At 43.6% G+C, this 24,495-nt stretch overlaps 1 protein-coding gene across 4 annotated transcripts in view; it reads left to right on the top strand.

Annotated features, from left to right (window-relative positions):
* Nucleotides 1-23,960, top strand: part of ASH1L (ASH1 like histone lysine methyltransferase) — a 213,223-nt gene extending 189,263 nt beyond the window's left edge. For all 4 annotated transcript variants that reach the window (XM_004589010.3, XM_058660398.1, XM_058660396.1 and 1 more), the window contains 12 exons: nucleotides 1,074-1,226; nucleotides 6,125-6,179; nucleotides 6,264-6,396; nucleotides 6,646-6,894; nucleotides 7,664-7,750; nucleotides 13,565-13,655; nucleotides 14,069-14,207; nucleotides 14,301-14,473; nucleotides 16,416-16,582; nucleotides 17,680-17,720; nucleotides 20,200-20,501; nucleotides 21,495-23,960. In XM_004589010.3, coding sequence (XP_004589067.2) covers nucleotides 1,074-1,226; nucleotides 6,125-6,179; nucleotides 6,264-6,396; nucleotides 6,646-6,894; nucleotides 7,664-7,750; nucleotides 13,565-13,655; nucleotides 14,069-14,207; nucleotides 14,301-14,473; nucleotides 16,416-16,582; nucleotides 17,680-17,720; nucleotides 20,200-20,501; nucleotides 21,495-21,586 — 1,682 coding nt within the window. In that variant the 3' untranslated portion in view covers nucleotides 21,587-23,960. The remainder of the gene's footprint in view (nucleotides 1-1,073; nucleotides 1,227-6,124; nucleotides 6,180-6,263; nucleotides 6,397-6,645; nucleotides 6,895-7,663; nucleotides 7,751-13,564; nucleotides 13,656-14,068; nucleotides 14,208-14,300; nucleotides 14,474-16,415; nucleotides 16,583-17,679; nucleotides 17,721-20,199; nucleotides 20,502-21,494) is intronic.
* Nucleotides 23,961-24,495: the final 535 nt, after the last annotated feature.

Raw genomic sequence — 24,495 nt, 5'->3', positions numbered from 1 at the left:
GGGAGACCTGGATTATATACCTGGCTTCAGCCTAGTCCATCCTTGACTGCTGCACCCATTTGGAGAATGAATGAATCGGAAGAGAGAGGATGGATCTACTCTTTTTCTCTTCTTCCTTCCCTTTTTGCTTCTCTCATTCTTTCTCCTCCCCTACTCTCCTTCCCTCTTACTTTACCTTTCAAATAAATAAAAAATATTTTAAAACAAAAAAATTTAATTCCAAGCAGTTTTTTCATACTATTTTTTGTTTTAAAGTGATTAATTTATTTTTATTGGAAATGCAGCTTACAGAGAGAAGGAGAGACAAAGAGAAAGATCTTCCATCTGCTGATTTACTCCGCAGATGGCCACAACAGCCAGAGCTGAGATGAACTGAACTGAAGCCAGGAGCTTGGAGCTTCTTTCATGTCTCCCATGTGGACGCAGGGTCTCAAGGACTTGGTCCACCCTCTATTGCTTTCCCAGATCATAAACAGGGAGTTGAATGGGAAGTGAAGCAACCAGGGCACAAACTGGCACCAACTTGGGGTCCTGGTGCTTGCAAAGTGAGGATTTAGCCCCTGAGCCATTGCATCAGAACCTTCATAAAGGTTTTTTAAACTTCTCATGCATGGATTGCAACTATTTTTGTAGCAAATTAAACTTATCTTTTAGTTACATTTTTCATGAACTTTTTCATGTAACTTGTGTGTTAATCATTAAGGTAAATCATTAAAAGCCATATCTCATTTAATCTGTAATCTCATGAAGGTAATGCCACTACTATTTTACATCTTAGATGCTGGGACAGAGAGTATAATGAACTCTGAATTCAAATGCAGGCATACTTATTTTAAAGACCAGATGTAGCCACTATATTACATAGCATTTGGCCGGAAAGTCAAGGTCCCTCCTAGAGTATTATGTTCTCATAAACTCCAGTGTTTTTTAGTTTTTGTTTGAAGAAATAACTCTCTGCCCTCCAATCTGCTTAATCATTCAAAAAGACAGAGCAAACAGCAGGAATCGGTTGAGGAAGAGAACCACCTAGAGCTCCTCATTTTCTGAAATTAATTTTCACTTTATCTTTCCAGACGTTTTCATGACCCAGTTCTCTGCCCTGCAAACGGCGCGATCTGTTAGAACAAGACGCTTGGCAGCTGCAGAAGAAAACATTGAAGTGGCTCGGGCAGCCCGCTTGGCCCAAATCTTCAAAGAGATCTGTGATGGTATCATCTCTTACAAAGGTGACCATATCTACTGCAAATTCATTCTTCTTACCTTTTTTTTTCCACTTCGCTCAAAGGGCAGCGTTACAGAGGCAAAGTAGAGACAAAATTCATCAATCTGGTTATTCACTCCCCAAATGGCTGCATTGGCCAGGGCTGGGCCAGGTCAGTTAAGAACCCAATTACTGGGGTTGTATTCCACTGTTTTGCCAGGCATCTCAGTGAGGAAGTTGATCCTTAGTGTTGCAACCAGGGGCCAGAGCAATGACTAAGCTGGCTAATCCTCCCCTACAAGTGCCAGCACCTTATGTGGGTCCTAGTTTGTATCCCAGCTGCTCCACTTCCCTTCCAGCTCCCTGCTTGTAGCCTGGGAAAACAATGGCAATAGCCTGAAGCCTTAGGACCCTGCACCCGCATGGGAGACTGGGAGAAGGCTTCTGGCCCCTGGGTTCAGATTGGCTAAGCTTCAGTCATTGTGACCACTTGTGGCCAGCAGATGTAAGATCTCTCTCTGTCTCCTTCTCTGTAAGTCTTTCTTTCAAATAAAATAAATAAATCTTTAAAAAGGAATTTTGCAATCAGGGCTTGAACTAATGCTCATACACAGTGCTGGCATCACAGGTAGAGGCTTAAGTCAATGTGCTACACAATGCCAGTCCCTTTCCTTACTCTTTTTTAATGAATGATATCAGGGCCAATATTGTGGCATGGCAGGTAAAGCCACCACCTGCAATGGGCACTGGTTAGAGTCCTAGCTGTTCCACTTCTGGTCCAGCTCCTTGCTGATGTGCCTGGGAAAGCAATGGAAGATGTGGCCCAACTACTTGGACCCCTAAACCCACATGGGAGACCTGGAGGAAGTTTCTGCCTCCTCACTTTGGCCTGGCCGTTGTGACTGTTTGGGGAATGAACCAAATGATGGAACATATCTATTTATTGGTAACTCTGTCTTTCAAATAAAAAAATAAGTATCCTTTTTTTTTTTTTTTTTTAATGAAACTACCTTACCCTCATTCGAGACCAAGAACAAATAACACTGAAGGATTAGGAATTTAGGAGGCTTACTAAGTCTATCTTTTGTGGGTGAGTATAAAATACTAGGGCAAATTGTAATCTTAAAGGATTGTGTTTGAATCCTAAGATCTTATACATCAATATTTATGTCTAACTTTTTCATAGTGAGTTACTGTATTTAGAAATCATACTTGTTAGCTGTTTGGTAGCTATTCCTATCTAGATTCAGGTCTTTGGCTTTAATATAATTTCCCTGACAGGGTAATTAGCAATTTAAGGAAAAAAGAATTATGGATGTGTTGTAGCTGTGGCTCCTAGCCAATTTTTATTTTTTGGTGTACATCTTCGAATATCTTGCAAAAACTATCGATCCTTTCCCAATATTCAGTGTATGTTGTTAGGTTTCAAAGGCCTTAAAATGATCTACATTAAGAGAAAGAAGGTGATAAACATCTGATGCAATGGGACATATAGGACACATGTATCCCATACTGGAGTATCTGGGTTCAAGTCCCAACTGTGCTCCCAATTCCAGCTTCGTGCTGACATGCTACATTCCCAGAGAAGGCAAGTGATAGCTTAGGTCCTTGAGTTCCTGCCATCCACATGGGAGACCTGAATTCTGTTCCTGGTTCCCAGCTATGTGTTCTAAATGCCATTGCAGGTGGGCATTTAAGATGCAAATCTGCGGGCCCGGCGTGGTAGTCTAGTGGCTAAAGTCCTCACCTTGCACACCTGGGATCCCATATGGGTGCTAATTCATGTCCCAGTGTCCCTGCTTCCCATTCAGCAGTCTGCTTGTACTCTGGGAAAGCAATTGAGGATGACACAAAGCCTTGGGACCCTGTACCCGCATGGGAGGTCCAGAAGAAACTCCGGGCTCCTGGCTTCAGATTGATTGAGCTCTAGCTGTTGCAGCCACTTGGGAGTGAATCAGTGAACTGATCTTCCTCTCTGTCTCTCCTCTCTCTGTATATCTGACTTTCCAATAAATAAAATCTTTAAAAAAAAAAACCAGCATATTTAAAAAAAAAAAAGTAAACCTGCTTATTGGAACATTCTCTGTCACTTGTCTCCTGTCTCTTTGCCTCTCAGATAAGTAAGCCAGCAGATAGAAGATCTGTCTCTTCCTGTGTTTGTAACTCTGCCTTTCAAATAAATAAGTAACTCTTCAAAGGAATTTAGATAAAATGTGAAGTCTTGAGGTAGGTATTGTGGCCTAAGTTGTCACTTGGGACGTGCATACCTTATCAGAGTGTGTGGTTCCAGCCCCAGCTACTCAGTGTTTCCAATCCAGCTTGCTATAATACACACCCTGGGAGGCAGCCAGCAATGTCTCAAGTACTTGGGTATTGGCCACCCAGGTCAGAGACCCAGATAGTCTGATTCACCTGGCACAGCCCTTCTATTGGCAAGCACTGGAGAAGTTAGCTAGCAAATGGAATAGCTCTATGTGTGTCTGTCACTTTCTGCTTTTCAAATAAATAAGCATGAAAAATATTTGGATTTTTATTTTCAAGATTTGAAAATCAGTGACAGAGAGATCTTCTATCCACTGATTCATTCTCTAAATGATCACAATACCTGGTCCAAACTGAAACCAGGAGCCAGGAACTCTCTCCAGGTGTCCCATATGTGGCAGGAACTCAAGTACTTGAGCCATAATGTTCTTAGGTACACTAGCAGGGAGCTGGATTGGAAGTAGAGTAACCAAGAGTCAAACCAGCAATCTGATATGGGAGACAGCAGCTTAACATACTGTACAACTTTCTGCTGAAGGTTTTTAATGTTGTTAGCTTGGCCATCACATTTGGCTTATCTTACTTTCTAAATTCTAAAGAATTTTGTTCTTTCTCTTTTTTTCTCTTTGACTACTCACAACAGTGGGTTTTTTTTTTTTACAGTCTTTGTTAAAGATATGCAGGAAAACTAGGGGACCAAATCACCATAAAACATCATTTTAGCGCACCTTCTCCGCTTCTACTTACAAATGATCATACTCTCCACATTCCCAAATAACATGAAACTATAGTACACAGTATGTCACTGTATTATTTGCATAAAACAATGGACTTTGTCTCCTCTGTCCCCACCTCTTATATCTCTAGTGAAATTGCCAGAAAGGAAGTGAGGGACCATGGTAGTCCTTCAACATGAATTCTGTTTTCATTATATAGAATACATAATGTAAGAAAGTGAGTTCTAGAAAATATAGTACTGCTTTATACATTATCTGGAATTTAAATGAATTCAACCTAACAGAGTGGTTTTTTTTATTTATTTTATTTTATTAGAAAGTGAGATACACAGAGAGGAGGAGAGACAGAGAGAACGATCTTCCGCCTGTTGATTCACTCCCCAGTTGTCTGCAATAGCTGGAACTGAGCAGAAAACAGGAGCCAGGAGTTTCCTCAGAGTCTCCCACACAGGTGCAGGGTCCAAAGGCTTGGGTGTCCTCGACTGCTTTCCCAGGCTACAAGCAGGGAGCTGGATAGGAAGTAGGCTGCCGGGATTAGAACCGGTGCCCATATAAAATTCCAGTGGGTGCAAGGCAAGGACTTTAGCTGCTAGGCTACCACGCTAGGCCCAGGGAATAGTGTTATAACAAACAATTAACAAGACCTAGAAAACCTTCTTTAAAAAGATTTATTTAGGTCCTGGCACAATAGCCTAGCAGCTAAAGTCCTCACCTTGAACATGCTGGGATCCCATACGGGTGCCAGCTCTAATCCCGGCAGCCCCGCTTCCCATCCAGCTCCCTGCCTGTGGCCTAGGAAAGCAGTCAAAGTCTTGGGTACCCTACACCCACATGGGCGACCTGGAGGAAACTCCCGACTCCTGGCTGCTGGCTTCAGATTGTCTCAGCTCCAGCCGTTGCGGCCACTTGGGGAGTTGAACCATCAGATGGAAAATCTTTTTCTCTGTCCCCTTCTTTGTATATCTGCCTTTCCAATAAAAATAAGTAGATAAAAAAAAAGGATTTATTTGTTTTGAAGAGGAGAATGAGATCTTTTTCTATCTGTTGGTTCACTCTTCAAATGTCTACAATAATGTGGGTCTGGCCAAGACCAAAACAAGGAACCTAGAGTTTCATAGGTAAATAGTGACTTAATTATCCTGCTGGCCACAATACCCGCCCTTAGAAAACATTTTTCAAGTGATACTATCTTTTATCTGTGATATGATTTTCTCTTTTTTTAAAGATTTGTTTATGGGGCTAATCCTCTGCTTGCCAACACCAGCATCACATGGATGCTAGTTTGTGTCCCATGTGCTCCACTTCTATCCAATTCCCTGCTCATACCCTGGGAAAGCAGGGGAGACTGGCTCAAGTCCTTGGACCTCTGCACCCACATGGGAGACCCGAAAGAAGTCCTTGGCTCCTGGATTTGGGATGAACCACTGGATGAAAGATATCTCTCTCTCTCTCTCTCTCTCTCTCTCTTTGTAATTCTGCATTTCAAATAAAAGAAAATAAATCTTTTAAAAATATTAATTTATTTATGCGGAAGTCAGAATTGCAGAGAGACAGAGAAAGATCTTCCAAGATCTTCTATCCATTGGTTCATTCCCCACATGGCTGCAATGGCCAGGGCTGGCCGAGTCAAAGCCAGCAGCCGGGAGCTTTTTCCAGTTCTGCTACTGATGCAGAGGCCCAAGCACTTAGATCTTTATCTGCTGCTTTTCCAGATACATTACAGGAAGCTGGATCAGAAGTGGAATAGCTGGGACTCAGTCTGGCACCCACATGGGATGCTGGAATTGCAAATAGCAGCCTAACCTTGCTATAATACAGTACTGGACTCTACTTTTAAATAAGGTGATTCTACTTTTTCAGTTAGAGATAATGCTGGCTTCCCATATATTTGTGCCTTTCTGCTAAACTTTGTATTCCTTTATAGACTCTTCCCGACAAACACTGGCAGCTCCACTTTTGAACCTCCCCCCAAAGAAAAAGTAAGTTCACGTTTGTGGGTGTCATCTGAGTTTTAGAAAGGTACTGAGGATACTGGATTAATACCCCTGACCTTGGTATTTTAGAAATGCTGAATACTATGAGAAGATCTCTGATCCCCTGGATCTCAGCACCATAGAAAAGCAAATCCTTACTGGCTATTATAAGACGGTGGAAGCTTTTGATGCTGACATGCTCAAGGTCTTTCGGAATGCTGAGGTATTTTTCACTGACTTCAAACACAGATTTAGGTAGTTTGTTGTTAAGTGAACCTTACCCTCTTAACTTGCCTATTTCTGGTTGAGAAAGTTTGTTTGTTTTTTTTTTTTTTAATTGAGTACCCTTGGGATGTGTGTTACAGTGTACTAAAAAACTGTAGAATCCTGAAAATGGAAAAGTAAATATCAAATTTATTTTTGAGTTAAATTGAAAAGACCGAACTTGATTCCTTTATTTTTCTTTCTCCAGAAGTACTATGGGCGTAAATCCCCAATTGGAAGAGATGTTTGCCGCCTGCGGAAGGCCTATTACAATGCCCGGCATGAGGCATCAGCCCAAATAGATGAGATTGTGGGAGAGACAGCAAGTGAAGCAGACAGCAGTGAAACTTCAGTCTCGGAGAAGGAGAATGGGCATGAGAAGGATGATGATGTTATACGCTGTATTTGTGGTCTCTACAAGGATGAAGGCCTCATGATCCAGTGTGACAAGTGCATGGTGAGGGTCAGGAGTCAAAGCAGAAGCCTGGTCAGGATGGTGATATTCAAAGAAGCATGACTTGAGGCTTTTAATGAAATGTAACTTAGTCTTGGTTTCTGTTATCCCTCATTATTTTTATATTGTTTTTTACCTGTCTCTTTCATCTTTATTTTTTTTTCCTATTTCGTATTTTTTGTACTGTTCCCTTCTCACATAATTTGTACTGTGGAAGATGCTAATATTTAGCATAGTGTTTTCCCTTGAAAAACATTAAATAGTACACACTGTATCGTATGAATAGTTAGAGTGCAATTCATAAGTACATGTAGGGCATCTCAGGAAGAGTCAGACCTAGATGTGAACCCCAAGTCTTCATTTAATACATGTGAACTCATAACATTGTGTAAAAAGTGGGCCTGTGACTCACCACTGTGGAGAATGGAGGCAAACAAGAATAAGTAAAAGCACATTGTTATTATAAAGTCATTCACAGTAGCTATATCATACACAACTTAGTAAATTTATAGTTTGCTATTCTGTTATTTGTCTTCCTAGTCTCTTTCTCTGCTGCCCGCATATATATTATGAATCAATCTACATTATTTTATTTAGACAAAATTAGCCTTTTTTCTCTTGTTTACCACTTACCCCTAATTCTCCTTCACCCACCAATTCCTTAGTTGCTATTTTGCTTTACCACATTCTGTTAATTTCTTTACTTTTAGCCTCTAGGACTCAATAATTTCAAGTCCTCCTCACCTTCACTCAGCTATATCATTTTCTTTAGGTGTGGCAGCACTGTGACTGTATGGGAGTGAACTCAGATGTTGAACATTACCTTTGTGAGCAGTGTGACCCCAGGCCTGTGGACAGGGTAAGCTGCCCTCTTACATGGCATGATATCCTATCTGCCCTACACTAATTATGCATAATTTCTTTTGGTAAGTCAGCCTAACTGGATCTCAATTTCTTTGCTGTTATTATTATTTTTTTTTATTGGTAAGTCAGATATACAGAGAGAAGGAGAGAGAGAGATAAAGATAATCTGTCCGATGATTCACTCCCAAAGTGGCCGCCATGGTCAGAGCTGGGCTGATCCGAAGCCAAGAGCCAGAAACTTATTCCAGGTCTCCCACGCGGGTACAGGGTCCCAAGGCTTTGGGCCGTCCTCAACTGCTTTCCCAGGCCACAAGCAGGGAGCTGGAAGGGAACTGGAGCAGCCGGGATATGAACCGGCGCCCATATGGGATCCAGATACGCAAGGTAAGGACTTTAGCCGCTAGCCTACTAGCAGGCCGATGGATGTCAATTTCTTAAACTTTACAATGAGTGCGATAATTCTTCCACCACCACCTTTTCTCAGGGCTGATTGGAGCGAATAGACAAGATTCAGAAATCTGTGGAAGAAACAGTACTAAATAAAGCAAAGAGTTTTTCTGGTTTCTCTCTCCCTCTTTTTTAGTTCATTTACTTGAAAATCAGAGTTAACAGAGGGAGGGAAAGAAACAGAGAAGGATTTTGGCATCAGCATTGTGATGCAGCAAGTTAAACTGTCACCTGAGATGCCAGCATCTTGTTACACGGGCACTGACTCTAGTGCTGCTGCTCTGCTTCCAATCCTACCCCTGCTAATGTACCTGGGAAAGAATAAAATATCCCAAGTCTTTGTGCCTTTGCACTCTTGTGGGAGACTCACTGAAGTTCGGGCCTAACCTCAGCCATTGCAGCCATTTGGGGAGTGATATAGGTGGACAATCTCTGTTTTTTTAAAGATATATTTTTAAAGATTAAAAAAGCTATTAATCGAAAGTCAGTTATATACAGAGAAGGAAATACAGAGATCTTCTATCTGCTGGAACACTCCCCAAATGGCTGCAACAGCCAGTGCTGAGCCAAGCTGAAACCAGGAGCCCAGAAGTCCAACTGCATGAATGGCAGGGGTCCAAATACTTAGGCTATCTTCTACTGTTTTCCCAGGTGAATTCTTAGGGAACTGAATTAGAACTAAAGCAGCTGGCCTAGTATGAACTGATGAATGTTGTGACCCTGCCTGCCTCACTCCCTGTTTTACCATGGACATGCCGGTGCTGCAGCCTGGACCTGCTCAGACTATTCTTGGTCCCTGTACCCATGCATGTTGGCAGGTTCCATGGTCACACCTAGCTCAGCTCATCACCACCCCAACTCTTGAGCTAACCAGCGGGACTTGTATTTCCACAGGGTTTGACTCACGTATTCCCCACAGAATCTACCCCCGGACCTGATTCTCTCGCATGCTGGTTAGTGTCATGGCCCTGCCTTTTGTGACCCATCCCCTGTTCCGACATTTAGTCAGGTACTGGGATCTAGTCCTGTTGGACAGGCCCCCGACCCTGGCTTTCTCATGAACTGCAATGGGTGGTCATCAGTGTTCCACATTAACAAGCCCAACTCCAGACTCCTATGTGGGCTGGTGCATGAGTCTGACCCATAAAGATCTCCCCTTCAAACCATCAGGTCTCATTCCCCTCACTTACCTGCAAGTACAGTGGCCCTGTCATTGGGTGTCCCGCAGGATTCATTGCTCACCTACACTTAGAGTGGCCTTATTCATGGATATACTTAGGGCAGTAGTTACAAACCCCAAGACCCCAGAGTATACCACTTTGCAGCCAGCAGGCAAAGCCCAGCACCATTGGTGTTCTTACCACACACAAGCTCAGGATTTGTCCACCACTTGGCAGAGGTGGACATGGAACAAGGATCCCCACCAGGAAGCCTTGGCTGGCACGAATTCTCCCAGCCACAGCCACATGGCTAGGGGATTCAGACACCCGTGCCTCTGAGCAAACTTACCTGGATTCTGCCCACCAACATGGCAGCGATGGGTGAATCCATGATCCTGAGCATGCCCAGAGCAATCTGAGACCCACCCACAACATGGTTGCTGTGGACGGAGGAAATTCTCAAACCTTGGGATAGGACAAGCCCAGGATTTGCCAACTGTTTGGCAAGATGCAGTGGTAGGCTAAGCCAGGCAAGGGCTTAGCACCTGCTGGCATGCATGAGGTCTGTCTAGGTCTGGGAGTGGGCCGAGTGGGAGAACTTGGGAAACTCCCTTAGTGGGTCATAGGTCCTGCTAGTGAGCACATGGTCCAGGTCTGGGGGTTGGGCAAGCTGGGCAAGCAGCTCCAGTGGTTGGCAAATGTGTGGGTTGGTTTTGGAAGTGGGTGGAACAGGCAGAGCTGAGCAAACCTTAGCTCACTGGCAAGTGCAGAAGTCAGGCTGGAGTGCAGGTCATGCCAGGTTAGGCTGTCACACCTATCAGTTTGCATGAACCAGGGATGGGAGCAGACTGAAGAGGGCCAGGTTCCAGCACCCACCAGTGAGAGATGGGACTAGGGGCAGGCTGGGTCAGGCCAGGCTGCAGCATCCAAAGGCAAAGGTCAAAACGGAGGAGGGACTGTGCCAAGCCAGGTCAGAGCAACCACTGGTACCTACAAGATCTATGGCTGGGAACAGGCTTGATTGGGGAGCAAAGAGGATGCACTGACTGGGTTGTGGTGCCCCCAATGAGTGCAAGGGCCTGAATGGGGGCTGCTGTCTGGTCTGGACATGGCTGCACTGTCCATTGGCATAAGTGTAGACTGGGTATGGGTGCAAAGACTGGGCTAGACTCCAGCACCCACTGGTGCTCGTGAGAACCAAAGTGGTTGTAGGATGGGCTGGGCTAGGTCTCTGCCTCTGCTTAATCATATGTGAGCTGTGTCTGGGTGTAGACCAGGCTTGGCTGGGCTGTAACACCCAGCAGTAAAAATCAGAATGGATGAAGGCCAGTCAGGAAAGGCCACTGTTTCTACTAGGACAGGAGGTGGATGAAGTAAGGCTGGCCCATGGACCCACCGATGGGCACAAGATCTGGCACTGGGAGAGGTTCTGAGGGAGGATCTTGGGGAACTCTTCAGTCAGGACACAGTACCTGCAGGTGAGCACAAAAACCATGATAAGGAGCAGCCCAGATCAGGCCAGGGAATGGTACCCGCCAGCATACATTTGGCACAGGCAGGGGCAGACTGAAGGCCGGCAGGGCTGCACTGGGCTGTAGCCTCCACCAGCATGAGCTGGACCTGTGGTGGGGCAGGCCAGGCCAGGCTACAGTACCCATTGGCAAACGCCGAGGTGAGGCAGGCCGTACCAGATTGGGCCACAGCACCCGACCAGCACACGTGAGACCCAGGGATTGGGGCGTACACTATAGGGATGCTGCATAGGACTCTACTGCTGGACCACTACTCCCACTGGTTAGCATGAGAGTTGGATGGGGGTAGAGCAGGCCGGGCAGGGGTATGATACCTGTTAACCTCATGTGAGCTAGATCAGGGGAATGACAGGCTTGATTGACTGTTTCTACTGGTGCATGCATAAGTCAGAGTGAGTGGGTTGGATGGGCTTTGCCGCAACATCAGCTGGCAGATGCTGGCATGGGGGGCAAATTATGTCAAGTTTAACTGCAGAACCACCTGAAGAGTACAAGATCCATGAGTGGGAGTGGGCCCAGTAGGGGAAGAATGAGCACTGCCCTCTTGGATTGCCACTCCGACTAGTGAGCAGGAGAACCAGGACTAGGGGAAGGCATGGCTAGACAGAGAGTGGCACCTGCTAGCTCATGTGTATGCTGGGTAGTGGAGGGCTGGTTGGGTTGAACTTAGCTTCCATGCCCTTTGACATGTAGGAGAGCTGAATGGATGTGGGACAGACTGAAACAGTCTACATACTGGCAAACACAGGAACCAGGGCAGGGGGCAGGCCTGATCAGGGTTATTGTGGGTTGCTTTGACTAGGCTTCAGCTCCCACTGGTTTGCGTGAGGACCAAGTGTGTGGTGGGCAGGATCGGGGGGGGGGGGGCTGCAACACCCATTGGTTTATGTAGAAGACAGGACTAGAGGCAGTACTGACACAGCAATTGCAACCACCAGTATGTACAGAAGCTGATTGGGGCGACGGACTGTGCCAGACCCTATATTGGCAAGCACACACAAGAATCAGGTCTGGGATCACCTCAGATGAGGTTTCTTTAGGAATCCCCCCAACTGAATTGCTGGACTCAGAACCCCAACCATGGAGAGAAATACGAGTTCCATGGTCTGACCATGGAGTACATGCGTCAGAGCTGGGCCTCCTCAGTGGCTTAAACAGAGCAATAGACAGCATATCCAGGTGCATGTGGAGGATATGGCAGTACATTTGATTCTGCAGACGGCACCTCTCCCTTATCACCCTAATTAACTATGTAAAAATTATTTTAAAAATTAATAAATATTTTTTTAAAAAAGGAAGTAAAGCAGCTGGGACTCAAACCAGTGTTCACTGAAGGCTGGCATTCCAAGTAGCAGCTTAGCCCATCATGCTACATCACCTGCTCCAAAACTAAGAGGTTTTTTTCTTAATGTTTTAATATTATTTTTTATGTGAAACTAAGGCTTTTATAAATAGTACAACTATGTATGACAGTAACTTCTCAAATACTGTTTTTTTTTTAATTTATTTATTTTTATTACGAAGTCGGATATACAGAGAGGAGAGACAGAGAGGAAGGTCTTCCGTCCGATGATTCACTCCGCAAGTGACCACAACGGCAGGTGCTGTGCTGATCCAAAGCTGGGTGCCAGGAACCTCCTCCGGGTCTCCCACGCGGGTGCAGGGTCCCAAGGCATTGGGCCATCCTTGACTGCTTTCCCAGGCCACAGGCAGGGAGCTGGATGAGAAGTAGAGCTGCTGGGATTAGAACTGGCGCCCATATGGGATTCGGTGCATTCAAGGCGAGGACTTTAGCTGCTAGGCCACGCCGCCAGGCCCTCAAATACTGTTCTAAGTATCATTTATGTTAAGTAATGTTTTACTGTAAAGGACAGTGGCCTTAAAGTCATTAAATGTTAATCTTGGGCTCACGTTAGAGCACTGAAGATAAAATATTTGCCCAGACTTTTTTTAATTTTATTACTGTATAGAGAAGAGTCTGTGCATTCCATACATAGAGTTTCAAGAAGGCTATCACACTTTCCTCATTCCCCTGCTTCCCATTAGTAGAGGATGACAAACATGGGAGACCTGGAGGAAGATCCTTCATAATCTGTAGGGGTGTTACCGTGACTATTGGCTAATCTTTCCCTTTCAAGTACTGGGATCCCATGTGAATGCTGGTTCATATGCCAGCTGCTCCACTTCTCTTCCAGCTCTCTACTTACGTCTTGGGAAAGCAATAAAGGATAACCCAAAGCCTTGGGACGCTACACCCACATGGGGGACCCAAGAAAAGCTGCTTGCTTGTGATCAGTTCAGCTCTGGCCATGGAGGCCATTTGGGGAGTGAACCGGTAGATGGAAGATCTTTACCTTTATCTTTCCCAAGCCATAAGCAGGGATCTGGATGGGAAGTGGAGCAGCTAGGACATGAACTGGTGCCATTATGGTATCCTTAAGCTTACAAGGCAAGGACTTAACCACTGAGCCATTGTACCAGGCTCCACTTTTCCAGGTGTAACAACTCTAGTTGCTTTCGTATTTTTTCATGTATGTGGTATATTGAAATGACTAACAGTAATTTTTTATTGATAATTATAGTTTTGGTTCCTTTTTCTCTCTTGCATGGAGATCAGTAGACTAATGCAGTCATTTCTGTTCTTAACTGTTAGCTTTCTCCTCTTACCAGGAGGTGCCCATGATCCCTCGGCCCCACTATGCTCAGCCAGGCTGTGTTTATTTCATTTGTTTGCTCCGAGATGACTTGCTGCTTCGTCAAGGTGTGTATAGAGGCGTTAACCCAGCTTTTCCAAAATTGACCTCCCAATGTAGGAAATATTTCTGCGTAATAGTTATTGTCTCCTATGTCCTTCAATATCAGTAGTTTTTGTATATTTTAGCCCTATGCTTACGTGTATCACACTTCTCCACCAAATACTGCTTTGGAGAGTTTTATAAAGCTAATGTTACAACTGAGAAAGACAAAGCAGAAACACAAGAAATAATAGATCTCCCTCATGTCATCCTCGCAATCAAGAATTAATAATCCTTACCTTTAGAACGTTGATTTTAGCTCCTCATATTTATACTTAGATGATGTGTTCTTTTTGTGAAGACTCTGGGTCAGATAAATGTATGCCTACCAGAATTCATGTAAGAATCATTTTCCTTTTCTCCTTTGGTGCTTTCCTAGGTGACTGTGTGTATCTGATGAGAGATAGTCGGCGCACTCCTGATGGCCATCCAGTTCGTCAGTCCTATAGGCTATTATCTCACATTAACCGAGATAAACTTGACATCTTTCGCATTGAGAAGCTTTGGAAAAATGAAAAGTATGTGCTGACATCCTGTTTGTATCCTACCAGTAGAGCTAAATATTCAAGAATTTTACTAATCAGCCTCCCATTTCTTACTTTTTTTTTTAGAGAGGAACGATTTGCCTTTGGTCACCATTATTTCCGTCCCCATGAAACCCACCATTCCCCATCCCGCCGGTTCTATCACAATGAACTGTTTCGTGTGCCACTTTATGAGATCATTCCTCTGGAAGCCGTTGTGGGGACCTGCTGTGTGTTAGACCTTTATACATACTGTAAAGGTAAGTGATCTTGGAAGGTTAAGAATCAACCTCAAAATCCCCTGTTCATTAATCTGCATTCATCATCCCATCCCTCTGCCCTCCCTCCCACCCCTGGCCAGTCCTGTTATTTCTGTGTGATAAAAGATTCTTCAAGGCTGGCTGTGAAATTTCAGATACTTTTCCCTTTCTTGTATCTAGTGTTTCATACTCAATAAATGTTAATTCCCATTTTAGATAACTTGTTTTTATTACTGTATACTAATTTCCTATCCCAACTCTGTAACATATTACCTGAGTGTCCTTGAGCAAATTCTGAACTGAAATAGCAATTTTTCCCAAAAAATGAAAAATAGTATTTTAAAGGTCTTTTAATAATTAAATAAATTTATAAAATCACTTAGTTTATGGTTCATATTCACATCTTGATAATAAGTGAGGGTTAGGATGTGGTAGGGTAAGCTTCTGCCTGCAATGTCCACTTCCCATGTAAGTGCTGGTTCAGATACTAGCTGCACCAGAAGATAGCCCAGATACTTGGTCCTCTGCAGTTATGTGGGCAACCCAAATGGAGTTCTAGGATCCTGGCTTTGACCTGACCCAGTACCAGTTGTTGTGACTGTTTTGGGGGCTAAACCAAAGGGTGGAGTATCTCTTTCTGCTACTCTACCCTCCAAATAAATAAATCTTTTTAAAAATGTAAAGTTTGGGGAACTGGTACATGGTGTTGCAGGCTAAGCCTCAGCCTGCAGTGCCAGCAGCCCATATGAGCTTCGGTTTGTGCTCTGGCTGATCTACTTCTGAGCACCTGTTCTGACAGCTCCCTGCTTATGACCTGGGAAAGCAGTGGAGGATGGTTAAAACTCCTAGGAGGACCTGCACAAATGTGGGAGACCCAGAAGAAGTTCCTGTCTGCTGGCTTCTGATTGGCTCAGCTCTAGTTTTTTAAGCCATCTAGAGTGTGAAATCAGTGAATGGAAGATTCTCTCTCTCTCTCGTTTTTATTCCTCTTCCTCCTCTACTTTTTCCCCTCCTCCTTCTTTGCTGTGTAACTCTACAATAAGAATAAATGAATCCTTTTTTATTTTTTTTAAGATTTATTTATTTTTATTGCAAAGTCGGATATACAGAGAGGAGGAGAGACAGAGAGGAAGATCTTCCGTCCGATGATTCACTCCCCAAGTGAGCGCAACGGCTGGTACTGCGCCGATCCGAAGCTGGGAACCAGGAACCTCCTCTGGGTCTCCCATGCGGGTGCAGGGTCCCAAAGCTTTGGGCCGTCCTCACCTGCTTTCCCAGGCCACAAGCAGGGAGCTGGATGTGAAGTGGGGCAGCCGGGATTAGAACTGGCGCCCATATGGGATCCCGGCGCGTTCAAGGCAAGGACTTTAGCTTCTAGGTCACACCGCTGGGCCCAAGAATAAATAAATCTTTAATAATATTTCACATAAATTCATTCTCATTTTTAGCAAAGTTCAGCCACCTACTTCTTTATCTCAGTATAATACGAAAGCCATCCAAAAGAGTTTATATTCCATTCTAGACCTGAAAACTGCTTGTAATTCCATGACACTGACACTTTCTCCCAGTTAAAAAGGATACATTTCCAAATGTAATTGCCTTTTATACTTCCTTTCATTTCCCCTGACTTCTTATATTCTGCTATTTTTCTAATCAAAATATCCATTCGAATATCCCTGCAGCATTCAATTTACATTTTGGCTTTCTTTCCATCCTATATTGTACCATTCTCTACTTAACATTCCCTTCTCATTTTGGTTACTAGTCCATGGGAACTGCCCTTTATTTTACAACCACCAAATGGGTTGTGATTCATCCTCTGCAGGTAGCTACTGCTTCTTATAAGGGTATAGCTCCTTCCCCATTGGGATGTAGTAGTCTGTGGGCATCCAGGGGTTAAAGGGATAGGGAAAGGACTATTTAACAGTATTTGGATTCACAGGGAGACCCAAAGGAGTGAAGGAGCAAGATGTCTACATCTGTGATTACCGGCTTGACAAATCCGCACATCTTTTTTATAAGATACACCGGAACCGCTATCCTGTCTGCACCAAGCCCTATGCTTTTGATCACTTCCCCAAGAAGCTCACACCCAAAAGGGATTTCTCAGTAAGTTTCCTTTTTTCCTTACCAGTACACATCAGGACAGTGTGGTTCTTATGTGGAATTTACTGAGTGAGAATCAAGTTTCTGTCTTCCTTATCCTATTTCCAATCCAAACTAGAAATCTCTCTCTGGGTTGTTTTAACAGCATAAAAACATTCTGTCTCACATCTCTCAGGGAATCATTGATTAAAATATTATACTTTGATCAGATTTTCCTTTCTGCATTCACTGCTAATCTTTGCTATTGAGCTCAACATCTCTAGGATTTTGGTTGTGTTTTGTTTGTATTATTTTTCATGGTCATAATCTTAAGAGGCAGAAAGAATGAATAGAACCCAGAAAAACCTTTGCTAAAGACAATTTAGTGCTTATTTTTATGCCTAGATTTAAAACCTAAGAGAAAAAAACTACCCCACTACCCAGAAAATAACTATTATGAGTGACTTATTTTCAGCCATTTTGCTATGTATTTTTCTTCCCAGTCTTTGAAAACAGGCACTGGTGTTCTGTGGTACTCATCTTGTAAAGACTGGCTATACATGAGGCTCCTGTTGGGCTCAGCAAATAAGAAGCTACGGGGACATTGGCACCCTGTATCAGAGTGTCTAGGTTCAAATCCTGACTCTGCTTCCCGTTCCAAATTCCTACTAATGCACACCCAGGAAGACAAGAGAGGATGACCCAAATACTTCAACTTTTTCAACCCCTCTGCAAGAACCAAATTGAAGCTCAGGCTCTTGGTTCTGGTTTGTCCCAGCCCTGTCTATTACAGGCATTTAAGGAGATGAAAGATGTCTTTGTCCCTGTTTTTCTGCTTTTCAAGTTAAAGAAAATAAATAAAAATGGAATTTTAGTTATCTGTTCATCTGTTGGCTGTAATACAATCCTACTTGAACTTCTCCTTTCTGAGACATTTTCAGTGGATCTGTCGTTCTAGGATTACAGAATGTTAAAAACCATTATGGCCTACAGATTGATATAATTTGTAATTTCTGCCATGAAACACAAAATACTTAGAAGTCCTGTAGCCCTATGTACCTTGAGTGATCCTAGACCAGCCTAGGAGCAATGTGCTTACCTTTCCCTTTTCTTTTTTACAGCCTCATTATGTTCCAGACAACTACAAGAGAAATGGAGGACGGTGAGTCCCATAGAGATGGAAAGATCCTAAGAGATTATCCTGACTTGAGCAAGAGAACAAGCAGCTTCCCTCTCATCCATCTCTTAGTATTGGCTGTTCTCTGCAGAATTAGTTCCATATGGTGTCAGCACTGATTTGGAAAACTAGGCTTTGTTGTGTGTAGTCCCCTTATGGGGTCTCAGTTGGGGCAGGAAAGAGAACTGCAGAGTAAAGATATAAAGAAGGAGGTGGTTTGTAACAGAACTCCAAACAAACTCAGAAAACACTTGTTCAGATGTCTGTAAGCTTCCCCATTACCTTCAGGTATCTCAGTTGTTGGTACCTCTGTAAAGAAACAGACATATGGAGCAGGCATTTAGCCTAACTGTTGAAATGTCAGCTTCCCACATCAGTATATAGGTTCAGTCCTCTATCAGAATGCCTAGGTGTGAGTCCCAGCTTTGCTGCCAGTTCCAGCTTCCTGCTAGTGCGTACCTGGGGTTGTAGCAAGTGATGGTTCAAGTACTTAGGATCCTGATCACCCCAATGGAAGACTTGGGTGGAGTTCCCCAGCAGGAGTAAATGAGCAGATGTGAATATGCTCTCACTCTCTCTCTCTTTCTCTCTGCCTCTCAAATAAGTAAAGAAAGAAAGAAAATGAAGAAAAATTTTAAAAGAAACAAGTAGCCAGGAGTACAGTTTTGACTGAATAGTATAGGTCTATATTTACTGTTTTTGCTTATTTGATCCTTGAAAAAGGCATTCCTGGAGATTGAACAGTTTCCTTTTCTGTTGAATGAAGGCATAATAACTGCTTTACCCACCTCAGTAGCTTATTATAAGGGAGAAAATACAATATAAAAGATGCAAAAAAAGGGGGGGATACAGGAGAAGTAAATCCTTTATTAGATGCCTATTATTATCATTGGACTGTACAGGTTTTTTCATACTTCTCTTATTGAAGCGGTCAGAACCAGGTAAGCAGCTTTATCAGCCTTGTTTTTTATATATATACATTTGTGTATATTTACATATATTTTATATATAAGATAAATATATTTATTATATTTATATAATATATATTTATATATATTTCAAAGATTTATTTATTTTTATTGGAAAGTCAGATATACATAGAGGAGGAGAGACAGAGAGGAAGATCTTCCGTCCGATGATTCACTCCCCAAGTGGTGGCAACGGTCAGTGCTACGCCGATCCAATACCAGGAACCAGGAACTTCTTCTAGATCTCCCACACAGGTACAGAGTCCCAAGGCTTTGGGCTGTTCTCAACTGCTTTCCCAGGCCACAAGCAGGGAGCTGGATGAGAAGTGGAGCAGCCGGGATTAGAACCAGCGCCCACATGGGATCCTGGCACGTTCAGGGTGAGAACTTTAGCCACTAGGCCACACCGCCAGGCCCCGCCCTGTTATATTTTTATGGGTTTCCTTCTCATACATGTTTCAGATGCCTAAGGAAAAGAATAAAAGTTTAGGGTACATGTTTGGCAGAGCAGTTAAACTGTCATTTCAGACACCTGCATCCTATTTCAGAGTGCCTGGGTTCAAGTCCCAGATCCTTCCAGTTTCACCTGCCTGCTAAATGCACGTCCTGGGAGGCAGCCTATGTTGGCTGAAGTCCTTTAGTCCCTGCCACTCATGTGGAACACCCAGTCTAAGTTCCTGCCTTTGGCCTGGCCCATCCCTAAGCTGGTACAGGCATTTGGGAAATGACTCGGCAGATGGCAAGATTTCTGTGTCTGTTTATCTCTGCCTTGGCCCTTCCAAGAAATAGACAAAGTTTAATTTTACCAATAGAAACTAAATTACAGAGCCTGGCACGGTAGTCTAGTGGCTAAAGTCCTTGCCTTGCATGTGCCGGTTCATTTCCAGCTCCCTGCCTGTGGCCTGGGAAAGCAGTCGATGATGGCCCAAAGCCTTGGGACCCTGCTCCCACATGGGAAATCTAGAAGCTCCTGGCTCCTGGCTTCAGCTCAGCTTAGCTCCGGCCATTGTAGCCACTTGGGGAGTGAAACAGTGATTGGATGATCTTTTCTCTGTCTCATCTTCTCTCTGTATATCTGCCTTTCCAATAAAATAAATAAATCTTAGGAAAAAAAAAAGCTTAAGTTACAGGAACCAGTATTTTGGCATAATGGGCTAAGCCACTACCTGCTGTGTTGACATCCCATACGAGTACTGGTTCCAGATCTGGCTGCCCCACTTGCGATCCAGCTCTGTGTTAGATTGCCTGGTAAGGAAGCAGAGAACAGCTCAAGTGCTTGAGTCCTTGAAAGAAAGGAGAGGGAAAAAGAGAGAAAGATTTCATCTGCTAGTTCATTACCCAGTTGGCCACAATGGCCAGAGCTGGGCCACAAAAGAATGAGTTACTGGTTTCTTACCTTGGCATTTCAAGCCATGTTGAGAACTCTTACCTACATTCCCCATCCCTCCCCAAGTGCCTCCTTGGCTTTGTCCTAAAGTCCCATATCCTTCTGGCAGATCCTCCTGGAAGTCTGAGCGCTCAAAGCCCGCCCTCAAAGACCTGGGCCAGGAGGATGATGCTCTGCCCTTGATTGAAGAAGTTCTAGCCAGCCAGGAGCAAGCAGCCAGCGAGATGCACAGCATGGCAGAGACAGAACAGGAGCGAGCTGCTGCTGAAGTCAATGAGGGTGAGAAAAAAGCAGAGGAAAGCAGTCCAGAGGCCCAGCCAGCCTGCACCCCTGAGGAGCGACGGCATAACCAACGGGAACGGCTCAACCAGATCCTGCTTAATCTGCTGGAAAAAATTCCTGGAAAAAATGGTAAGAAAAATCAGGCTCATATCTGGGGTGTAAAGTGATTAAGAGGGGCAGGCATTTGGTGTACCGATTAAGCCACTTCTTGCTTTTGGATCCCATCTCAGAGCCTGGATTTCATAGCTGGCTCTCCTCCTTCCAGCTTCCTGCTTATACACAGCATGAAAGGCAGCAGGTGATGGCTCAAGTACTTGGATTCCTGGCACTCATGTTGGAGACCTGAGATAAGTTCCAGGCTCCTGGCTTCAGCTTGGCCAGTCCTAACTGTTGTGCAGGCTGGAAGAGTTCTTTCTGTATTTCTATTTCTATTTCTCTCTGCCTTTCAAATAATTTTTTTTCTAGAAATTAAATGCAGTAATTGGTGAATAATTAAAGAGGGAGAGAAAACAGAACACCTGTGTTTTGTTTTCAGGGGGAGTTGTTTGTTTTCTTTCTTTAAAGATTTTATTTCTTTGAAAGACATGATTACAGGGCAGAAGGATCTGGGTGGGAGAGATCTTCCATGCAGTTTCACTCTCCACATAAATGGCTACAACAACAGGGGCTGTGCCAAGTTGGGAGCCCAGAACTCGATCCAAGTCTCCGTGTGCGTGGCAGGAGCCAGATGCTGCTGCTTTCTAAGGCTCACTAGCAGGGAGCCTGTTTGGAAATGGCATATTAAGGACTTGATCTGGCATCCACAGGGCTCCCTCAGGTTGCAGGTGGCAGCTCAGTGTGCTGTTTCACACTGCCAACACTAAGGAAACTTCTAGTTACCTGCTCTAGCATGGGAAGTGTTTTAAGATAATGGGGTAGTTCCTTCACAGGCCTGCTTTTAGTTATATCTTGGAAGTAGAATTTGGGGAGCTGAAAGAATTTTCTTCGTCTAATAGAGGAAGGCCTACACTGCTTACAGATCAGAGACCGAATCATTACATTCCCCTGCTGTCCTTGCAGCTCAGATCTGGAGGGAGGAGTGGGAGAGTTGCATTTGATGAGCCTGCTTGTTTCTGTTTGCAGCCATTGACGTGACCTACTTGCTGGAGGAAGGATCGGGCAGGAAGCTGCGAAGGCGTACGTTGTTTATCCCAGAGAACAGCTTTCGGAAGTGATCCTCCAGGAATGGGAACCTCCTGCATCTGCGAGCCTGTGGAGCTCATCAGTCCTGCTCCTGCTCCCTGCGTGTGGACAGGGTGGGAAGGGGCCATCCAGGCAAGGGCAATGTGGCCATGTCGTCAATATTAGGTACTTAACACACTTTGAGGCTAGAGGAGAGGAAGAGGAAGGGGGTCTGTACAAGACAATTCAATTTAATTAATTTTCCTCTCCATTGCATCACCCTAATGGTAATAATGTAGAAAGGAGGGAGGACCACACTGGGGAGAACCAACACCTGCTGGTACTTGCCTCCCCCAACAGCTTAGGTTTTTCTGGGTCATCCTGTGATCTCACAGGCACTGCTAAGAAGCTGCTTCCTCCACCCAGGTAAAACTCAATCCAAAGGGATAGAGCCAGGACCCCCAGCCCTACCCCCTCTGTTCTGCATTGGCTCCAAGAGCTACCCCGGAGGCCTGAACAGAAATGCCAGCTGGGACGTCCTCCCAGATCCCTGGTGGGAATGTTTCTCTCTCCTTTTTGTGCAACCAGGTCAAAGGAAAGTGTGTGTTGATGGCTCAAAGCACTTAGGGCTGCTGCTCCTCTCCCTGCTTCTGCCCCTTCAAATGGAATTCTGGGACAGGGAGGGCCCCTATGGGGTCCGAAGGGCAGTGTGTCTTGTAACTATTTTCAGTTTTTTGTTTTCACCCTTCATAACCTGCCGAACACATTTTTTTTCCTAATGAGAAAGCCAGGCCCCCGCCAACACATGTGCTGTTTTTGATGCGCTGTGGTTTCTTGTGTGTCTGCTGTGCTGTGCAATCAGAAACTAATTTCACAATAAAATCATTTAACCCCACACAACAGAAACTCTAACCTCCCAACTAAAGTCACTACATAACCTGTTCAACAGTATTCACCTCTCAGAGTATTTGTTGTGAGTGCAGATTATCAACTGAAAACACTACTTTTGTTTTCTTACTTGTACAGTTTCAATGTTCATCTCTTAAAGAGACAGTGTTCTCCCTTCCCCTCTAATCCCATCTTTTCTCCACCCTCCTGAATGACCTCATCATCAGGAGGTATATCCAGGGTGTCTCCTTCTCTCCCATTCTCTTGCCCAGAAGTTACTAGACTATACTGTCTCTTTAAAAATGAAATTTAAAAAGCTTTGCTTTGTTGTCTTTTCAGACATACATATGCATATATGTTTTAGATGTTCTTATAAAAGATGGTTTTTAAATGTGCCAAGTTGTGTGTGTGTGTGTATGTATATATATATATATATGTGTGTGTGTGTGTGTGTATATATCTGCTGCGTGATTGGTAAGCAATACAATAGTAAACATGTCCCCATTACTTTTTTCTAATATTGGACCAATGCTGTCCTAATTGTACATTTTCCCTTATGATGACGATGCTCTGACTCGTTTAGGTAGAAACATTTACCACCTTCCATTCCATTGAATTTTTTTTTTCTTTTCCTTTCTGTGTCATTCTTGAGGGAAAAAAAAAAAAAAAAGAGGCAGGGGATGCCTAGATCCCCATGAGCAGAGAAAAAGCAAAATAAATATTTTATTAAAGAAAAAAGAGAATTAAGAAAATAGTTTGGAGTATTTTCTTACTGTAGAGAAGCACTGTACATTACTAAGAGACCTGGGTATAAGATCCTCATGTGTGGAGCTGGAAAAAATCGCATGTCGAAGCCCGTTTGAGTGGTTTCTTTTGTTTTTCCTTGCAGGGAGTGGGTGGGAGGGAACTGGGACTAGGGGCACTTTGCGGGGGGGAAGTCTCCTTTTAGTCAAAAGCAAGAAAATGACAAGAAAGAGATTAAAATTCAATGTTTCCTTTAATAGTGTTAAAACACTAAAATTTTAAAAAAGATAAAAATTTTAAAAAAACTTTGTAAAATGCAAAAACAGAAGCAAAAGACACTACGCTCTGTCATTTTATCTTTCTTTTGTTGAAAGACTAAAAACAAATGTTTTTTAGACAATCAAATGTTAGGTAAGTGCAAAAACTTGTTTTCTTACTGGTGTAGAAATTAATGCCTTTTTTATTTTTCAGTTATTTTATAATAACAAAATATAAGAACCCCCAGCTGCCAGGTGGGTTTTGGTGTTTGAAATGCGGGACAAAAGCACTACATCACTGCAAATAGATACCAAGTTAGTCTGCATGTCTGTAGGCTGTGTGATTGCGGAAAATATAAATGCTGCTAATATATTTCCTTTTTACAAAAGCGTATCTAAATAGATGATTGTTTTGATGTTAATCTTTGTAAATTATGTATTACCAATTTTAACATTGGATGTAATTGCATAAAAAGCTTGCATCTGAATCCTTGAAAGTCTAGTATTAAATGGAAAAAAAACTTTTCCTAAGTGCGCATTCGTAAGCTTGCTATTTTTTTCTCTTCCCCTACCTTCAGTTTATCTCCCAGGATCTTCTCCATCCTCTTTCCAAGAACATCTTCGTTAAAACCACATTGTCAGCGTCCTGGGCCCCACATGGGCACACTCAGTGCTGGTGACTACTAGATAAGCTAACGATTTCTGCAATAGTAAAATATTTTCTAATTTGAACTCAATCCTAACTAGTTAGCACCTTAAGTATCCCTACCAGATATCCAGCTTTTTCTCAAACATGCAGTGTCATTGTGTACAACCATCCTTTGCACAGACTTTAACCATGTCCTTAGCAATCTCTGAGGCTGCCCATAGCTCCAGACCACATCTTAAGCCATTATGTGTTAGGCCATTTCTGTCACAATCTGGTTTCCCTGTATTCATTGATTAACCCTTACAACAGCCCTTTGTTGGAAGGTCCTGAAACTAAAATGAGGAAAGAAACAGAAGCAGCAGATGGATTAAGTAACATGCACAAAACCACATAGCTTGTTAATTAACCTTCTTACTCCTCTGAA

Source organism: Ochotona princeps, chromosome 2, assembly GCF_030435755.1.
Source record: "Ochotona princeps isolate mOchPri1 chromosome 2, mOchPri1.hap1, whole genome shotgun sequence".
Classification (NCBI taxonomy): Eukaryota; Metazoa; Chordata; class Mammalia; order Lagomorpha; family Ochotonidae; genus Ochotona; species Ochotona princeps.
Note: the sequence above shows the minus strand (reverse complement) of the source record. Positions and strands in the feature narration are given on the sequence as shown.